Here is a 19918-nt window from a genome sequence, read left to right as displayed (position 1 = left end):
GATGGCAAAGCGCTGGGGGGTCTGGGGGCGAAGCCCCCAGCTCCTTGGATAATCACAAAAAATTGCTTTTCCCTAATGGAAATCTGTTCAAAGAGGCCCTAAAATGTGGCAATGAGGTTATTCTTTCAGAATCCCGAGGTCCACCTTTAACACCCAGAAGGTCCATATTCGGACCGCGGTCCGCCAGTTGAGTAGCCCTGGCCTAGAGTCTTTCCGATTGCCAATAATATCTTCAAATGCTTCGTTACTGCGTTTATTTATATATTGTGGATTATTATTAGGTGAAATTAATGAAGAGATACAGAGTACTGTGCCTCGTAGCATTTCATATTCTAATTCCCCCACAAGCAAACAAATACGTATTAAATGACTAACATTTTCTTTATGTAGCTGATGTGTCAATAGAATTCATACAATATCAAATTATTTCTTCATTATAGCCATCACCATTCTAATTTAAAGACCAAAGGAAACAAAACCATCCATGAACCATCATGGATTTGGATATTCTTATTACATATATCACTGAAGACGTCATTTGCTATGTGTTGTTAAAATTTTGGAGATAAATCTGACTTTCAAGATGCTAAATTCTAAACATCAAAAACAACCTTGCAGAATAAGGTCAACCTCAACTCGAGCGTGTTCAGCTTGAACTTTAGCTCTGTCTTCAGACATATTTGCCTAGTCAAATACGTAGCAAACACTGCTGAAGTTTTAGATGACAGCTTAAACAAAGATAATTTAGTGATTGGCCAAATATACCAGGATAAAGCGTAACAGTTCAATGTGCATATTTGGCATACTCAAAGTGTCAACTTGAAACTACGGACATTGAACCAAACTCTTTTGTTTTTCGCTAATATTTACATAACTTACATAACCTCCACGGCTATACTTAGTTCAGTGGCCGACAACCCTATTTTATCGCAAGCATAATCAGTCTTTTCATAAATATTGCAAACCGACTACTAGCAGTACCAGGGTAGTTAGAAACGAACTTCTTTGTACGAAACTAAACAAAATATTTCGATATTTCAAAATAATTTCGAAACGTTTCAAACATGCTTCGAAATCTCAAAATATTGTTGGTACTCGGGTAGGTAACAGTGCTGTATTCGTAAAAAAAGCACAGGGTATACTGTCAGATTTGCCAAAATGATAAATAATACACAACTTGCAAAATACTAATCTTTATTCTACCATAACATGAATTATCAACATCAAAATTGGACTAGAGATACAAAATTATTTATTTTTGGGAAACCAGGGGGCATACTATAGTTGCTCGAAAAAGCAGAAAGTATACTGCGTATACCGCCGTATACCCTCGAATACAGCACTGGGTAGGTTTGAAACGGATTTGGGTCACAGTTTTCTGACGACTAATCCGTTCAATTGAAAAGCAGCAAAGCAAACTTTTGTATTGTGTAGCACCACGACGCAGCTCGGTAATCGTACTTTGACCATGCTTTGGCCTTGCGCTTTAGAAATTTACGCTGTCGCAAATACGACGTAAGGACTGAGAATCGATGCTTTTCGGCGCGATGTAGTCTACCGTCGATCCGACAAATTTTAGTCAAGTTTTATTTGCTAGCTTCACAGTATTTTTGAGTCAAAGAAAACAGCAGCTTTCGCTGAAAAGTTCTGAAGCAGTGTCAACAATGCTGGCAAATCTGACACATTAAAAATCCTTTCGTTATTAACCTGTTAAGTGCGTAATTAAATTTTCGAAACTCTCCTTACTGTGCGTATTTAATTTGATCACTCGCAGTATTTTTCGTCGCATTATTATTGCTTGCTAGGATATTGGGGAACCCCCATGACGCAGCACAATACGCTTTTGTTTAATTTCCTTTTGTGTCTATTGCTTTACTTTTTCATCAACTATTGCGGAGAAGTCTCCAGCAGGACTATTGTTTTCTGGTGTAGTTGCATTACTCTCAAGTGAAGTTTAGTTTGGAAATATTCAAACTGTATCATTTTCTGACGCTTGTTCTAATATTAGCAGCAACACAAAACCCTATTGTTTTGTTCACTATATGTTACAAAATATGTTTTCAAACACAACAAAAATTTGTGAAACTGCTTGCAACATTACATAAAAACGACTTCACACTAACTGAACGCGCATGATGTGGTTCGAATTTTATACACTGGAAGGAAGCCATTTCAAAAAAAAAAAAACACGTGTAGGATGAAATCTTTTTATTCTTGCAATTATGGTTATATTGTAGGTGAGTGCAGAAGCTACCACATATTGTAATAAGATAATAATAAAATATTGTAGTAGAGTGATTTAGGGATTAATGATTTCCGTCAGGCTGCAATCGTTATTGTAATGTAAACAATGCATCTATGTTTCTTCACACGTCATAATTGCGCTTTCCAGACAAAGCGAATAGAGGAAAGCGAAATTAAAAGTGCCATGAATAGCTGCGATCACGAAAACGACAATTGTCGTCTTACGCACAGCAAGAGCGACTGTCTCGGACGACAATTGTCGTCATACGCACTTAACAGGTTAATTACTGTAGTTATTCATTATTACACCTGCTCATCGTATTTTTTAGCCTGAGTACGACAATTCAAAATCGACTTAACTCATTACTTCATGCTGATACAGTGCTGTTTTTGTGCTGCGCATCCTGTTATGTTTATTATTCAAATATTTTTGCTTATTGAATTTCCAATAAATTTTCGTTTCAGCATGTCTGAGCAGGGTATTTCTTGGTTTTATTATAAAAGGTAGCGTGACTCCATAGATATTTTTCTACTCATCCAACGGTTCTCAATGACGTACGTTAATCTAGCTAGCCTGATAGCTACAAAGGAACATGGTTTGAATGGAATGCGGTAAACAAATATCGGGATTTTCCGTTAATGAACTTTACGAAATAGTTCCAATGTCCTCGTGCTAGTCGCATATTAGCGCGCCGCATTGCAAAAATGCTTGTTTCAGCAGCTAACTTTTGCAAGACGCTTCAGGCAGTAGCGGATTCAGGTGGGCACTTGGCCACGTGCCCCCTCAAAAATCGAGAAAAACACTCAATTTTTTTTCCTTTTTGTCAAATTTTCAAACAATAACGTTTGAAGAACTTTTTGAAACAAAATTGTTTCAACACAAAATCGACTTGTCTTGATATTATTTCGAAATTTAATTTCTTAGAAAAGAAATTCGTTTCGTGTTTTGAAGATGGATCTGTTTTGAAAGCACCGAAACGGAAACTATGGCAGGCTAGCCTATTTCAATTGTTGTTAATTAGACTCAATGCTGGGTTTATATTTGTGATCGTCAGGGCTGTTGAGAGTCTACTCTGGACTCGGTGCCAAGGAGATCCTCGGGTTCCAAGTTGTCGGGACACTTCTAAGTAACATGCACTATATCCATTATCCAAAGAACACGCGTTGGTTCCTTCAAGTTTGAAGGTCCCTTGGAAAGGTTATCAGCCCCTAAAATCGTCCGGGGCCCGGCGCCAAAAGTCCCCCTGGACTCCCTCTATTAACGCTGCTGGTAATCGATTATATGTATCTTAAGGCCATTTTGACCACTGTCGCTACAAATTTAAAAGCTTTAATTTTTCAAACGTTTCATGCGGTAAAAGGCACCAGGCCTACTTTGAAGTTTATGATTGATCACCCAAGGTTGTGAAGTCAAAAAGAATTTGTCGTAGCCTATCCGGAAAAGTACATAAACTGCTACAATAGTCTACAAGTAAACTACGTCAGTATGACCTTAAATAATTCCGAACTAGAAGGGTATTTTGGATGCAAATTCACAGCCCTGATATAATAATCTACATTCCATACACGACTATAGACGACAGAGAGATTAAAGAAAGGAATTTGTACATCATTCTTTGCATATTACTTGGTGAAGGAAATACCCAATTACCCAAGCTGAAAGTATGTAATTTTATGACAACTGCAACGTTTGTTGATGTTTTATTGTTGCCAATTTGTGAAAGTACTTTTCTAGCAATCGCGTGATTATGTGAATAGTTGACCCTTGAACATATCACAGTCGTTCTTGGGCAAAACATATTTAGAATTCAGAGAATTGGGAGTATACAAGATCAGTTTTTCGATACACCCTTTATGGGTGTGCACTAACCACGCAAGCTAGTGTTACTTTTACACCCAAATAACTATTGTTAACGTTGAAATAAGAGCTACAACAAACAAAAGGGCTGGAAAGCATGAATTAAATAGCAAAGTCACGATGAAGACATATTTTCATGGCAACCAGATATAATTGGGTTGCTGTGACGTACAATGAGTCATAAGACTGAAGAGCCATGATGAAGCCACAAAGCAATTCTTGGGAAAGGGGTAATACTTGATTAAAAGATGTGATCTGTCGCCGATTATTATTATTTCTAAACATAACTTTTAAAAGCTTAAACATTGTTGTTGATGGCATCTACTGTGTATTTTGTTTTCGCTTTTAACACAAAATATTAAAAGAAGTTTGGATACAAAACAATATGCGGAAGTTGGCATGTTTTGGGTAAGAAACTGAAAACGAAAGGAAATAGTTATATCATCTTTAAAAACGCAATGGAGAGAGAGTTTACGTAGCACGACATTTGCAAAATAACCGCAACCAGGAAATAGAGAGTTATTTTCGGTAGTTGAAATGAGAAATGTAAACACTAAACTGTATTATATTCCTCCTTTAAAGGTTACACCAGGATATTGACAATACTGCACAATACACACCTTTACAGAAGAGAGCCGTTACTTATCCAGCTGGCATCGCATGAAAGAAAATGTAATGGGAAACCACACAACGCAATATACGATACAGGCTGCAAGCAATTAACTGAGAATGGTTGGGGGAATACCTGCAAAAACGCATACAAATACAAAGAGTCTATTGTCAGCGACAACTCATACATAAATAGAAAGATGTAGGCTATAGGCTACATTTCTATGGCGTATTTAGAGTCATACTTGGAAGAAGAATTCTACTCTTAGACATTATACACATCGTATGACAATTTATTTATTGGTTTACACAAGGCTTGAAGTCCACAAAAACACAGAGATGTACGTATACGCCGCAAATTCTACGCCGTAAATATGCGGCGTAGACTTTTTGTTTGCGCTAACGCTTACGGCCACATTTTTTTGGATAGTTGTCGCTTGAGGCTACGCCGTAAAGTTTTCGCGGTTTTTTAGCGTATAGCGTCAACGCATACCTTTTAATGCCTTTTTTCGCTACAACACACCAATACCTTCCAACGCTGCAGTTGAAAGAATGTTTTCAATGGGCAAAGACATATTGAAACCAAAACGCAGCAAAATGTCAGATGAACACTTTCAGATGCTTGTGTTTCTTCGTGGAAATTCAAAATAAAACTTGTTTGTTTCGAGTGGTTTATACCTCGTGAACGTTTGGCACCTAGCAAATAAAATGAGTTTACGCTAGTGTATGCGCTGACGCCGCCAACTTTTTTTTACAAGTTACTTTGACGCATACGGCGTATGGTTTTTCGAACGTTTACGCTGACGGCGTCAATATTTTTTGTATGCGCGTACATTACTGCAAAAACACACATAAGAAATAACAACTATGCCTACTACACAATCTTTACATAAACTTTAATGAACAATAACAAACGCATAAGTTTAAAAAGTAGCAATCCGGATCCATATTTCCTTTAGAACACAAAACAAGTAGTCACTTTTGCAAATTAGACACAAAGACAGAGACATTGTAGCCTAGTATTGATAAAAATTGGAAATAGATATTATCAATTCATTGATCTAAATCAGTGGTTCCCAACCTTTTTGTCTTGGTGACCCCCTTTAAAAAAATTCGTAGATACCGCGACCCCCACTTATATTCTTTCCTAAATACAAGTATACTATTAACAAATAATACAACAAACGGCAGCACTAAAAATGTTTAACTTTCGCCGCACTTGCATACCCGAGAACCAGCTTTATCGTTTTTAACAAGCATGGCTTCACAAGTGTTTCCCCAATAGTGTGAGGTTTCTTTCCTTTGGCAATTTCCAGTGCGACTTCATAGGACGCCTGCATTACAGCCACGTTTGCCTGATGAAAGTTTCCAGTAGCGTGAAGCCGTTGCCGCTTGAGACCAGCTTCAAGGCGTCTAAAGAATGCTGCATCCTTTTTAGCATGTTGAGGGTGTTTGGTTTCTAAATGGCGTTTCAATGATTCTGCGCTAATAAGAACAACGTTGCAGAGAACACACTGTGTCTTCTCAACACCAGTGGTCAATAAAGAAGTAAAGCCAAGGTTAATGTACTCTTCAACGTATTTTCGTTTTTTCTCCATGGAACGATGCTCCCTTTAACTATTTTTTAGCAATCTCGAGTATTGACTGATCTCTGTTGTCTAATATACAAGGCTACTTCGTTAATAGAGTTTCAATTTACACTTTTACAGCGAATAGTCCTACGCAGTATGCGTCCACTGTGATGTAATAAACGTGACTGTAGGACCTACAGTCACGCTTATTACATCACAGTGGACGCATACTAATGCAATAATGTTGTGCTACAAGCAATCCGAATGAAATTGCTAGCGGACCGTTATCTCGTCCTACCTACATACACTTTTGTTGTTGCATGAGCAACAGCTTGGCGACCCCCTATAAAATGCTCTGCGACCCCCTTGGGGGTCGCAACCCCCAGGTTGGGAACCACTGATCTAAATAGTGTTTCTTATTTTCACTTGTTGCATCAGAGTCAAGCTTGCCAGTAAAACTTTTATGCCTGGAGAGGCAACTTCGTAAGGGGCAAAAAATAAGAAAACGTATGTCTAAAAAAAAAATTAAAATGCAAAAGTGAGAAATTGAAAGCGCACTTTGATCAAAACGATTTTTACAATCCTTGTTGCTGCATCAGCATTCAGCAATATATGCCCACTACAAATTACACTGTATTTAAGAATTCTTAGAAGAAACAAATTGAATATTTCAATATTTACTGTTTGTTTATTGAAGTAATGAGCTCAGCAATTTTTTTTTTGAAAGTATGATATGCTTTTCATAGCAGAAATTGATTTTAATTATAAAACCGCAGAATTATTTATCATGTAGAGTGAGAAAAATTCCAACCCGACCAAATTCGTGCTTTATAAGCTATAGGCTATTGCTGCAGCATCATTTTACGATTTTCTTTTGTTGAAAAGCTGGTTTCAAGTAAATAGGAAACAAGAAAATTTCCTCACTGAAGTCTTTTTAAATCATAAAGAATATAGAACTTGCAAAATAATAATAACTTTAAAAGCCGACACAATTTTTTTTTGTGTTTCTTGTCCTTGTTATGGTCACTGGCTTTGTAAAGATGCATTGACCACTAGCCTACTGTCTGCAACTGATGCAACGTATTATTTCAATCGAGGTCTAAAGTATATACAGAATTAATGTGTGGGCCAGTTTTACAGCTTTGTATGAGGTATAGGCAATAATGTTGAGAGGAGAATCCATGGGGTGTTTTTGAACCCGGGATGACTATAGGGACTGGTAACCTTTCCAAGGGGCCCGTGAACTTGAATAAATCACCTTTGGATATAGTGCGGTTTTCTCAAAAGTGTCTTAATTTAGGGCCAAGAATCTCATTTGTACCGGGCCCAAATTATCTTCTCAATGGCCCTGGATATAGGTTATGTCGTACGTTTTTTTTGGTTTGATCAATATCATAATAATTTAAGTGGGAATATCTGACAAAGACTTAAATTTTTAGTTCCCCAAACTGAGACTATTTGGTATAGTATTTTGTTTAGACACTAAGCAACAACTGGTTTCGGTTTTACGTCAATCCATTCTTTGTGACGTTTCAATGACGCAGAAACTAAAGTTACTAAGCCATCGCTTTGCCGGTTGACATTTCACGCTGGTCGCATTGCGCGCAAGAATGCGCAGAAACAAAAATCTAAGATCTGACTGGAATTTCTAAGCCAGATGATATTTTCACGTTGATTTAGAAAAACAATTTTAAATTGTTGGCACGCGATGGGAACTCTGATTTGTTCTGGGACAGTTTGTTTCTGCATTGCTGATGAAAAAGAGCGCCAAGTTGTGTTACTAAACGTAAAGTAAAGCATTGTAAGCAGGCGTTCAACAGAGTTTGACATGTTTCCAGAAAACAAGTCAGACCATTTTTTGCATTAATTCAGTAATTTCAGACGTTAAATCAATGTAAAAAATAGCTGATTTGGTGGTTGGGATGTGCGTTCGACATCTAAGGTGAAAAAAAGCGTGTTTCCTAAACCTTTAACCAGAAACATTTAAGAGTTTTATTTAGGCCACTATACTGTAAGTTTTGAAAATAGTTTAACATTGCATAGAAGCTCAAAATTAATGTGGTCCCCAGAATCTTCAAAGCTATTACCACGAGATACTAGAAATGCTTTACGAAAACATTCAATGCAATACAGTAGAGCACTGGAAATCATGAATACTTTATCAAAGAGGTGTGGGTGTCGTTTTATATTCATCAGATGTTGGTAAACATTGTTTTATTGTAACCAAGTGTTTCATATTGCTAGTTAATTTCCGACACGGGCCTACTCCATTTAGGCATGTTCTTTTCAAACTATTTCTTGACCCGTGCGGGTATATATATCACACACCTAATGTGTTGCCCACGCAAAGCTAATTTTACGTTATGCATCACATTAGTTTGTTTTTAGATGCAGAAATTGTTGAAGTCAGAAATAAAGGCACAACTAACCCGAGAGCAAAGTTAGCTTTGTTGAGCGACCTTTTTTCCGTATGAGGCTCAGCGGATGAGCGTCTATCTTTTTACCATCCCAGAAAAGCATCCGACTACATCGAAAGGCTGTCAAAGAGCAGCTATAGTCTTTGGTAGACTATTATCATTAAAGATACAGACTTTCCACTACGTTTGATGAACGGAAGATGGAACAAGTCGTTGATAATGCGGTCTGCGGTTTGTTCCTCAACACCACGCTCACAACAGGAGGAAAATGTTTCTCTCGGTTAGTGCATGATTGAGCGGAAATTTCCGACATCCGTAAGAACACAGTTGATCTGTATTCGTTGGAAGTGAAGGAATGGAGTCTTTTGGTTCATAGCCTTAATTCTGGATTTTTGTTTATAGTCCGTTCAATTAACCACACAGCCTACACAGGTATTTTGTTTTACAGCTTCATTGTAGAGAAGTTGAGTGGCTGACACAAATGGGTGTTATAGCCATTGCCAAGCCATTTTATAACTTCATGTATCACTTGCATTGCATCTTGTAGAAGTAAGCCTTCAACTCAACGGGATTCGACCGATCTGAACTTGAAATTTATATCTACCATGCACAGATGAGGACAGGCGCCACCAGCCGTCTGAGGTCAAATATAACTTGTCCTGAAGTCGCTAATAATTTTGCATTCTCGTATGCTATTGCTATCACGTCATTATAATTTGCATTGCAAAATCTAGGCTATATAGGCTAAGAAAGCGTTGTCTTGGCTACATGTTTCATATTTGAAACCCTGTTTCATCAATGCATTCTGAGTAGGCTAACAGTGCTTTTTATTCGTACTTACACACATTTTGTTTTCACTTACAAAGTTATGCTAAAATCAATTCTTGTCAGAATTATTTGCAAAGTTTTATCAAATGTAATTGTTGTAGTCTACTAGCCTATTCTATTAATATTTACTTATGTCTAATAAAGCCTAATCATTGCCGAACTCTGTCCTAATTACAAATCTCTGGTGGTTTGAAAACTATCATAAGCTTATTTTAAAAAAATATACTTTTTGATTTTGAAAGCTTGTTTGTATTTGTGCTTTCCATAATTTTAAACAATAGAACAAAAGCAGATTTGTTATTTTTACTCTGTTTCGTTTTTTAAAAAATGATGTTGTAGCCCAGTGTTTCTCAAACATTTTTAGTCCATCGCCCCCTTTTCGTTATTAAAATAAAATTTTGCCCCCCTAATTCTGTAAAGTAAAATTAACATTGATAATAGAGTGATAGACAAATTTAGTTTTAGGAATTTAATCAACGAAATTGACAGTAACATGAATACATAATAATGTTCAATGGGATGGATGAGCTTGGCGACTTTTACAAAGTTTTGAAATGTTTCGCGACATCTTCGTAAGATAGAGTCGAAGATCATCCCGTTTATGAACTAGCAAGCATGTCGTTGCTTTGAAAGCATCAATGCCACAGCCGAAAACCCCTTTTCAACCAGATATGAAGGAGGAAACGACAAAATCCATATTTTTCTAGCTTCTATCCAGAGAAACTCATATTTGCCAGCAACCTGGCACAAAACAAATCGTATCTATCGATCATTTCTGAATTTCACTCTTGACTCATCATCTGTTTGCACATCAATGAACTGCTCTTGAAGTTCCACTTCTACAGTATGTCTGTAGGTTCGGTAGAAAATGGTTGTACCACCCAGTTTGGAACATGGAGGTCCACGACATCTGGAAAGCGAAGTTTCATGTCTTTATGAAGCATGTCTAAATGTGAGCAGTATTTTTGCCGTTGTTCTTCTGTAATAACATTCTCGCTCAAATTGGGAAACTGAGTAATAATTTCCATCAAATTGGGAAACTGAGACATTTTGACCTGCGCTTTTATCTTGTTGACGCATTTTATCCCAATAATCAGTGATTCATGCAGTTCAGGACTGAGATTACGGGCAACCAAATGCTCACGGTGAATTACACAATGCATTACAATAAGTCCAGGAATTGCTCTTTTCATCAGTGCAATGAACCCTCGATGCTTTCCAACCATTGCCGGAGCACCATCAGTTGCGCATTGTAAAATGTTCTTCAGTGGAATCCCCTTCTCTTCGTAGAAGTTTTTCACTGCATTAAAGATGCTTGATGCCCGAATATCTGTAAGAAGACTGAGCGCAAAAATCATTTCTTCTTGTTCTCATATTAATATTATGAACAAAACGCAAGCAGCAGCGATACATTGTCGGTCAAGGTGGAATCATTTATTTGCAGTAAATGGTTTGCGCGTTGGACATTTGTTAGCGCGTTGGACTGTTATTGGTGGTTTGATAAATTCGCCCCCTTCGAGTGTTTTCGCCCCCCGATCGCCCCCTTTGATTTTTTCGCCCCCCTGGCGTTCAAAATCGCCCCCAGGGGGGCGATTTCGCCCACTTTGAGAAACGCTGTTGTAGCCTATCCTGTTGTTAATATAATGTTGTTATTTAAATGTTGTATCCTTGTTTTTCTTGCAAAGTGTTATTTTTCATTAAGACCACAATATTTATGATGAAAAATTTATGCTGACAGTGCAGTCAATTTAAACACAAGTTAATTAAAAAGTTAAAAACACTTGTTTGTACATTTGTTCTTCGCGTAAACACATAATGATAAAAAACACCGTACTTCCTAGAATCTAAATATTAAGGCAAGACCAGTGCTTCCACTTTACACAGCTAGATTACCACTTGTATTACCACATTTGTTCTCAGATTACATTTTTACTATGATTTTAACCGTATTTCGACTACTGTTACATTAACAAAGTGGCTATTTAACTATTTTTACCCACTTGTTGCCATGGTTACAATCAGGTACTGTCAGATTTAGGATTAAAGTTAGGAAGGGTTAGGGTAAGGGTTAGACTTAGGAGTAAGGTTAGGGTTTTGATCTTTACCCAGAACTAAAAAAAATTTCCAAAATACAAGTTTTTGGTATTAACAGTTTTAAACTTTTCTCAAATTAGGACAAAATTCCTCATCTGGCAACGCCATTATTTGGCTATATTTACACTATATAGTGTAAAATAAGGTCTAAAACAACTACTCAGTTTATTAACAGTACTGTACCGGTTATTAACAGTTATTAAAACGTCCGAAATAAGTAAGCAAAGTACTGTATTTGACACTGCATCTATAATCTGAAAGACATCTTGACTATGAATATGATCACATGGTCACCCTACATTCAAAGTCAAAAGTCAGGACGCATGTCGCAATTGTCGCATGCTATTTATGAGTAGTTTTTTGCATATCTGTTCGATTTCGGAAGACAACAGTTTAAATGCTCTTATTTGTTGATAGTATTTTATGTCAAATTTTCAAAATTTATAATTTCCACATTTTGGCAACATTTCCACACAAAATATCCATATTACCACTAAATTACCACAAATTTTTCATTACCACATTTTTACCACAAGCATGATAAAATTTCCACAACTATGGCAATTTCCACCAAAGTGGAAGCGCTGGGCAAGACAGCAAGCACTGTCATGTGCAAAACAAAGTGATGCCAAATATTTAGTGAATCCCCCTATCACAACGAAACATTTCATTCGTTTGCCACCAAGTGGTGAGCAGTGAGCGGTTTGAATTTAGCTTATGATGTCTCACAATAATATCGTTTTGTCATAATAACCATTGTCTGCCCGATTGCTCAGTTCCTTGGCGTAGTAGGGAAAGGTTAACTTTTAGGGATGCGAAAGAATTCTTGCTTAAATATAATTAAATGCGCTCAACTGTTTTTTGCAAAGAAGCATAGACCACCTGATGAAAATTCTGCACTGCTACCAACAGTTTGATAGGGAAGATGTTGCGACAATGGACAGGGGCAGTGCCGGTCTTTGGGGTGTGCAAACCGTGCAATCGCACAGGACCCGCAAATTAGGGGGCCTGCAATTTACTCAGAAAATGCAGTAATTTTTGTCATTACCAATAAAAAAAATTCTATTCGATTAAATTGCTATGCCACCGGACAGCAGCATTTTACAGTAATATTCATACCCAAATTTTTGTTAAACATGCTCTCAGAATGCACTAAATTCAAAGTAGTTTTTCAAAATTTTTGGGGAGAACCCCCCCCCAGAAAATCGGTTGTTTTTATAGCATTTTAGAAAGAGAAAAATAAGCTATGAGATACGGAATTCCAAGCGAAAACAATTCTCCCTGATTAACGACTCATTAGCTAGCTACATTTTTACAAGGAGGAGGCAAGAAATTTTACAAGGGGGCAACTGTCCTTCTGGTCACAACGGTAAACCATAATCTCTTCGTGGGAAAATTGTAACATTAGATTTACGGATCCGTTCGTCTGTATGCAATGACCGAAAGAAACACTCTTCTGAAAACGTCCACTCAAGAATTGTATTTTTGTATTTCTGTAGCCTCAAGGCTGTCGAAATTGGGACGCAACACCGTACGCCACTAAAACTTGTCACTACAATACAAATTACTGAGATAACGACGGAAATTTCGTCCAGCTGGCAAGCACTAAGCAAAACAGTTAAATATGCGACCAACTTTTCAAGCAACAATTTTAAAATGACGAGAATAGATTGCAATATTTCAAACGCACGTAAGCAGCTTCTGTGACGTAATAATGATAAGCATTATGAAACTATTCAAACACTCAATAAAAAATCAACCAGGTTTGGTAACTACAAAAATTTATTGGTAGAGCTTTCGCTGCCGTAAAGGTGGCTTCATCAGTACTCTTATTCAAATAGAATCAATTCTATTTAATAATGATTCTATTTAATATTTCATATTTAATATTCTATTTAATATAATTCATTCTTAATATAATTCATAGTAATTATATAATATAATTATATATATAATTATACATATAATTATAATATATATTGACGGTCTTGGCTTACGCCGATTGAGCACTTTACTGGGGGCACCTTGCTATGCATTGCGCAAAGCTCACTGCTTGCAGTTGGAGCACTTTGGCAAGGTTGGCAGTAGTACTATTTTTGGTGCTTACATCCCACAAATAGGAAAATGTCACATGGAGGTATATACCTTCATGGCCATTCCAGTCCAATAATCAACGATCCATCCAAGACCCTGTTGAAAAAAAAAAAAAATGTTGAACTGCCCATGTCCAACATAGCATAGAGTCCAAGACATCGACTCCAAAAGAACCCTTGCTAAAGCGGAGATCGGTTCCCCAACCAGCATCTCCCAGGACGACGAATCCTAGAGACCACGACGCATCCCACGCCAGCTCCAAGGATGCGCCGGTCTCAGTTGACAAAGACAACTCGTCAACTGACTCGGAGTCCTTTTCTTCGAGAGAGTCTACGCGGGCTGAACTGACCGGGACCTCTCCTCCCTATCGAAATGTCTTCAGTTCGGTGGGTGAGCTCACGGACTCAGATGGCGTCCCAGCCAACTACACGGTCTAGTCCAACCTCTTAAACTTTAACCTGCTCTTTCTCTATCTATAATCATGTTCGCAGATACGGAGAGTGACGATTCGGACGCCGGACTGGGCAACCTCAAGGTTGGCTCAATGAACATCAACGGAATATCCAAGAAATTGCGAGATGTCAAACAGTTCTTTACATCTCACAGACTCTCTGTACTGGCAATTCAGGAAACACACAGAATCCCCACCGATCAACTCGAGACGTGGGCTCAACATAACAATTACATAACATACACCAACATAGAACCTGATAGAACCCCCTTCTATGCAGGGACAATGTTCATCGTGAAGAAAGACATACACGACAGGTCCGAAATCACACATCACAACATACTACAAAATCGAATACATCACCTCAACATCAAATGTGGTAAAAATAACATAAACATATTCAATGTATACCTTCCGCGTAGCAACGGAGAGAGAAAGTCCTGTTTTGAACTGCTCTCCGAGGCTATGCTGAAATATGAACATCAACATGTGATCTTACTTGGTGATTTTAACGTGATCCTTGATCCATTAGACCAGTGGTTCTCAACCTTTTTGGCCCACGGACTATTCTCAAGCTCGCCTATATATCCGCGGACTCAAGCTATAAAATAACGAAAAATAGGTTTTTTGATTTCTATCCAAGAGAGTTTAATACGGTATCAACGAAAAAAGCAAGCACTGTTTTTCACTCAACACATACTCAATGAGAGCCTTGTCCTTGAACTTGCTTGACAAGTTTATCGAATTCCGGAATTATGGTTGTCCGTGCACATCTGATGTCATCTGAAAGACTAGGCTCCATCGACTGCACATTTGCCCAAAATTGAGTCAAAGAAGCCTTTTTAAACTTGTCTTTCCACATCTGTCGGCTTTGCAATTCAAGCAAATGTTCAGCAATGCAGTCCATATCTGAATGAAGTTCTAGCGCTGACACCTGAAAAGGATTCCGAACCCAATTAAAGATCCTGCAATAATCGTTGGAAGGAATATAACGATCCAATTCAGAAAGAAATGTGTTGAGGTGCTCAAGAAAGATGGGAAGAATGACGCCCAAATTGATATCTTTCTCTTCCACAAATAAGTTCAATCCTGGGAAAGCAGCTAACCTCCCACTTTTCATTCGATGCATCCACAGCTTTATTTTACGTTTGAATGCATCAATACTTTCCAAAACATCAAAAAATAGTTTCTCTTTTCCTTGCATAGAACCATTCAGTTGGTTTACATGGCTGAAAACATCGGCCAAAAATAGCAACTTTGCAATCCATTCATCATCACGAAAGCGATCAGCAAGTTCATGATTTTGCTCTTTTAACCCTTTGCTTTTCAACGTTTTTTTGGAAATTATCTGCTCAAGGGGGGGGCCGTTTATGGATCAAATTCAATCAGCTGTTACGTGTTATCCGCTGATGCTATTTCAACAAAAGTTGCACTGGTGTGAAAGCAAATCATTTGTCTATAAGTTTGAAAAGTCATTATTTTAAAATTTTATATGTTAAACTTGATATTTCAATTTTTGCAAAGGTACCCAAAAACGACAATTTTGATTTAACTTGCCGCTATTTAATTACCGTGCTAATCCGATTTCATGCAAACTTCTGAATAACAAAGAGCTCGATCGATCGCACGAAGTGTGTGTGCGGTGTGCCGAATCATTGCATTGATTAGAATTTACGACTTGCGAGCAAATCTTATTGTAAGCTACTCACTGATTCTAAAATAGTTAAAATCAGAGTAACATTGTTACACGAATTTGAAAAAAATCAAAACTGCGTTTGTTGTCTTACATTTTTATCCTAAACTAATGCATTCCGAAACTCATGGCTAGCTTCTAGTTTTATGGAACCAAATTTCTCATAAGTAACACCTTAGCCTGCTTGAATAGCTGTTTAAATCTTCGTTTGTGTATTTTAGGTCTACAATTGAGTTTGTAGTATGAATATTTTTAGTAGAGAGAAGACAATTGAACAAGTTGTTGAAATTATCTGAAATTTCTAAGTTCAAATTAGGTGCTTTTGAAATTGTGGATTTGTGTCAAGTCGCAACACAAATATCATGCAGGCCACATTATAAGTTATTTCGCTCACGGGTGTTTATAAACATGACTCATAAATTACATCCACAAAAAATACAGCATTTACATCAACAAAGCTAAGTTCGAAGCTCACTTTTTATTGAAGATTGTGTCAATCAATTTGAAATAACATTTTTAATCCGCCAGCGTCGAAACAATGCAACAGCGAATTGAGGAACATGCGTAAACAAAGGAAATGTGAAATAACCCACAGTCAGCAAATCTACATAAATTTAACGTTTACAAATGTTGAATTAATGTAAAAGGACTGGATTGCTGACTGGGTCCTTATTGTTTGAAGCACAAAAATACGCGTAAAGGCGACAGCATCAGCAAGGCAGCGATTATGTTTCTGGCCAAAAAAAAATTAACTTTTGACTTCAAAGATAAAAATGATTATAACGAAGCTTCATAGTTTGTCGTAAAAAATATTGCAGAGATACAATAAGCATAATCATTTTGTGCCAGATTGTGAGAAGACTTCCTAGATTCTTTCCAAACATTTGCATGATTGCAAATTATTTTCTATAACTTTATATTGCCAAAAAATGACTTCTTTGTTGAAATAACGTGGCTACAATTCTATAAAAAATTTAGGCCTACTACATTGAAGTAATGAAATTTTTTTTTGATTTTGCTGATGACGTTTTACAATATCCGAGAAGTAAAAAATAATAATGATGAATTATTTTACAAAACTGTGGTTTGCAAGCGCTTCACAAAAAATTGTTGGGGGAAAATTTACTATTAGATGTAAAATGTTTGTAAAAAAAAATTGTCGGTTTACGTATTTATAATGTTTATTGCGCTGTTATCGAATTATAAACTGCCTGTATTGTCTACCTTTATGGTTGCCGGCCAGCTTAGACCAGCATGCAAACTACGCGTTTTTGGTATTTGCATCGTGTTATGATTCTCGAAAATTTCCCACAAGGTCTTTATTTTCATCGTGATATTTTTGTGCCTTTTCTGTCCTAAACTTGAAGTCATTGTGAAGCACAATCCACATCGGTTTTTGGACTCAGTCTTCTTTGAAAATCTTTTGTGTGGTGCATCATTTCAGGTAGTGTCTTCCCCTGAGCTGTTACACAAACCGCCCAGAACCAGGTTGATTATTATGCATCTTACAGCCATTGAGAGCCCGTTATTGTATGTGTGGAATTATTACTGTAGATGTCTGACTAAATTCATGCCAAAGTCGAGCAAATTCTGCTTTCGGGATGCTTGCCGTTATTTACGGTATTTTTTGTTGATAAGTTTAGGCAGCATTTTTCCAAGATACATGAAGACATCGGTATTGTTCGTCACTTAGATTTAGTTTTCTCAGCATTGTTTATGCATTATTTGATCCACTAGTTTGTCTCACTTTTGGTATAATCGGATCGTTTATAAATGGCGGGTATTCACAATAGCCGACCTCTTATACTGTACATTGGCGCAACGTATTCAGATGTTGAATCAATGATCAAGAAAGCTGATTTGTTTTTTGTCTAATGTGACGCCTAACTTTATGCCTTGTCTACATTACAAAATATTTTGTAATGTAGACAAGGCATTATCATCTTTATTTTGCGCTCTTTGGAACAACACACAGTGCACGGTGAAACAAAAATGCAGGACATAAGAGCAAGTAGGCGACATAAAGCAGGGAAGGGACGCCATCGAGTTATCTGCTACGTGTAAATGGAGCCTATCTCATAATTTTGAGTGTGTCTCACAATTACTGTTTGCAAAAACGCTATTTCTCCGGCTTCTCCCAAAAGCATTTACAGTCATACATTTCCGCAATTGCAATGCTTGTCAATGAGAGTATTTCCATAGAACGTTTATTTCGAAACCAGGTTTTCGTGCCTTTACCCAAGATTTCTTATTGTAACGTTTTTTATTCGTCAATGAATATTATTTGCTTGAAACAACTGTTTTGAATAGTTTGTGGCCTACATAGCCTACTATTTTGTTCGTGGATTGCTATTCTTCTTTGTAGAGCTGATAACGCAAAAAACGTTTGCTATTATTTTTTCTAATTAACAGCTTTGTGATCAATGGCTTTTCTTTTGTAGCATAAGAAATAACGCGCTTTGTATGATTGAGGTCAAACCAAACAAAGGAAAACAAGAGGATGTTACTCTCTGCTCGCGCATATCGATGCACGAAGCAATTATGAGCTTATGGCTTGTTATCGCAATGTAATCCATTTCACGCTTTGCTGGAAGTTAGCTAGAAATAGCAAAAATTCACCAAAATCTTGAATTTACAAGAAAACTACACAACTGTTAGCATCAAATTTAATATCATCAGATTCGCCTGGCAATTTTAGGAAAAGTCAAGAAAAACCAAGTGCATGGCGTTACTGTGCTTCAAATAATCAAAGGAAATATGAGGGGGGGGCCAAATCTGGCCTCCCTTTGAGGAGCAAAGTGTTAAAAAAGCATTGGTTTCCTCTTTAAGAGTAGCCACTCTCTCAAGCACCTTTCCTCGTGACAACCAACGAACAGTTGAATGGAACATAAGCCCACTGAGTTCCGCTCCCATTTCGTCACACAAAGCACGAAATGCGAGTGTTCAAAGGACGAGATTTAATATAATTTACCACAGATACAACCTCTTTGAAAACTATGGCAACATTTTCTTGTATTTTCTTTGTTGCCAAATTTTCTCTGTGGAGAAGACAATGAACAACCGAAATGTTATTGTTTTTCTTTTTCACAAAACTCATGAAGCCTTTCTTACTTCCCATCATGGCTGGAGCACCATCAGCACAAACAGACATGCAATTAGACCACTCAAGCTGATGTTCTTCAAAGAAGTAATCCACTTTCTTGAATATTTCTTCGCCTGTGGTATTTTTAGCAAGTGGACGGCAAAACAGAAACTGCTCAACGAAATCATTTGTGTCAAAATATCGCACAAACACCATGAGCTGTGCATCACTTCCGATATCGGTTGTCTCATCCAGTTGCAAACTAAATCTTTGACCGTATCTTATGGCAGCGATTGTTTGTTGCAGAACATTTCTTGAGAGTTCTTCGATACGCCGCTTCATGGTGTCGTTTGACAAAGGAACCATTTCCAGTTTGTTAGCAACAGCATCACCACACATTATCCCGGCCATTTCAACAGATGCTGGTTTAATCAAATTTTCTCCAGCTGTGTGAGGTGCTTTTGCACAAGCGATTTTCCATGCAACCGCAAAAGAAGCACGCACTGCATGACTGTGAGAATATACTATTCCTCCCCAAGCAGTTGGGCGATCAATGCGACTTCGCTTCACCTGATGCTCTTTTTCTTTAAATACTTCAAGAGATTTGTTAACAAAATTTCCATGGTTTGATTCTAGGTACCGACGAAGTTTCGTGTCCTTTAAAGAGCTGTGAGCTTTACGTTTTATTTGTAATACAATATGAACTGACTACTAGCAAAAGCAACTGTGCTCGCGGACTCACCCAGGCCCTTCCGCGGACTCATTTGAGTCCGCGGACTCGGGGTTGAGAAACACTGCATTAGACACTGCTAAGCCACAACATTTCTCCACTAGACCAGATAAAACAGCACTTAGAACATTAATAAGTCATAACCAACTAACAGACATATTCAGACGAGAACATCCATACAAACGACTGTTCACGCACAAAAACCACAACTCTAAGAGCAGGATAGACAGAATATACATAAATCAAC

The 19918-nt window shown here is 37.5% G+C and overlaps 3 protein-coding genes across 3 annotated transcripts; all 3 read right to left on the bottom strand.

Moving 5' to 3' along the window:
• Positions 1–5904: 5904 nt before the first annotated feature.
• LOC145788335 (zinc finger BED domain-containing protein 5-like) lies at positions 5905–6309 on the bottom strand. The gene has a single exon (XM_082600113.1). The coding sequence runs from the start codon at positions 6307–6309 to the stop codon at positions 5905–5907; it is 405 nt and encodes a 134-aa protein (XP_082456239.1).
• An 8557-nt stretch (positions 6310–14866) lies between these two features.
• LOC145788334 (protein FAM200B-like) lies at positions 14867–15370 on the bottom strand. The gene has a single exon (XM_082600112.1). The coding sequence runs from the start codon at positions 15368–15370 to the stop codon at positions 14867–14869; it is 504 nt and encodes a 167-aa protein (XP_082456238.1).
• A 3406-nt stretch (positions 15371–18776) lies between these two features.
• On the bottom strand, positions 18777–19340 carry LOC145788333 (protein FAM200C-like). Its single transcript, XM_082600110.1, has one exon. It carries the CDS (start codon positions 19338–19340, stop codon positions 18777–18779), a length of 564 nt encoding a protein of 187 aa, XP_082456236.1.
• Positions 19341–19918: the final 578 nt, after the last annotated feature.

Source organism: Aplidium turbinatum, chromosome 2 (genome assembly GCF_918807975.1).
Source record: "Aplidium turbinatum chromosome 2, kaAplTurb1.1, whole genome shotgun sequence".
Taxonomy (NCBI): Eukaryota; Metazoa; Chordata; class Ascidiacea; order Aplousobranchia; family Polyclinidae; genus Aplidium; species Aplidium turbinatum.
This window is presented reverse-complemented; position numbering and strand designations above follow the sequence as displayed.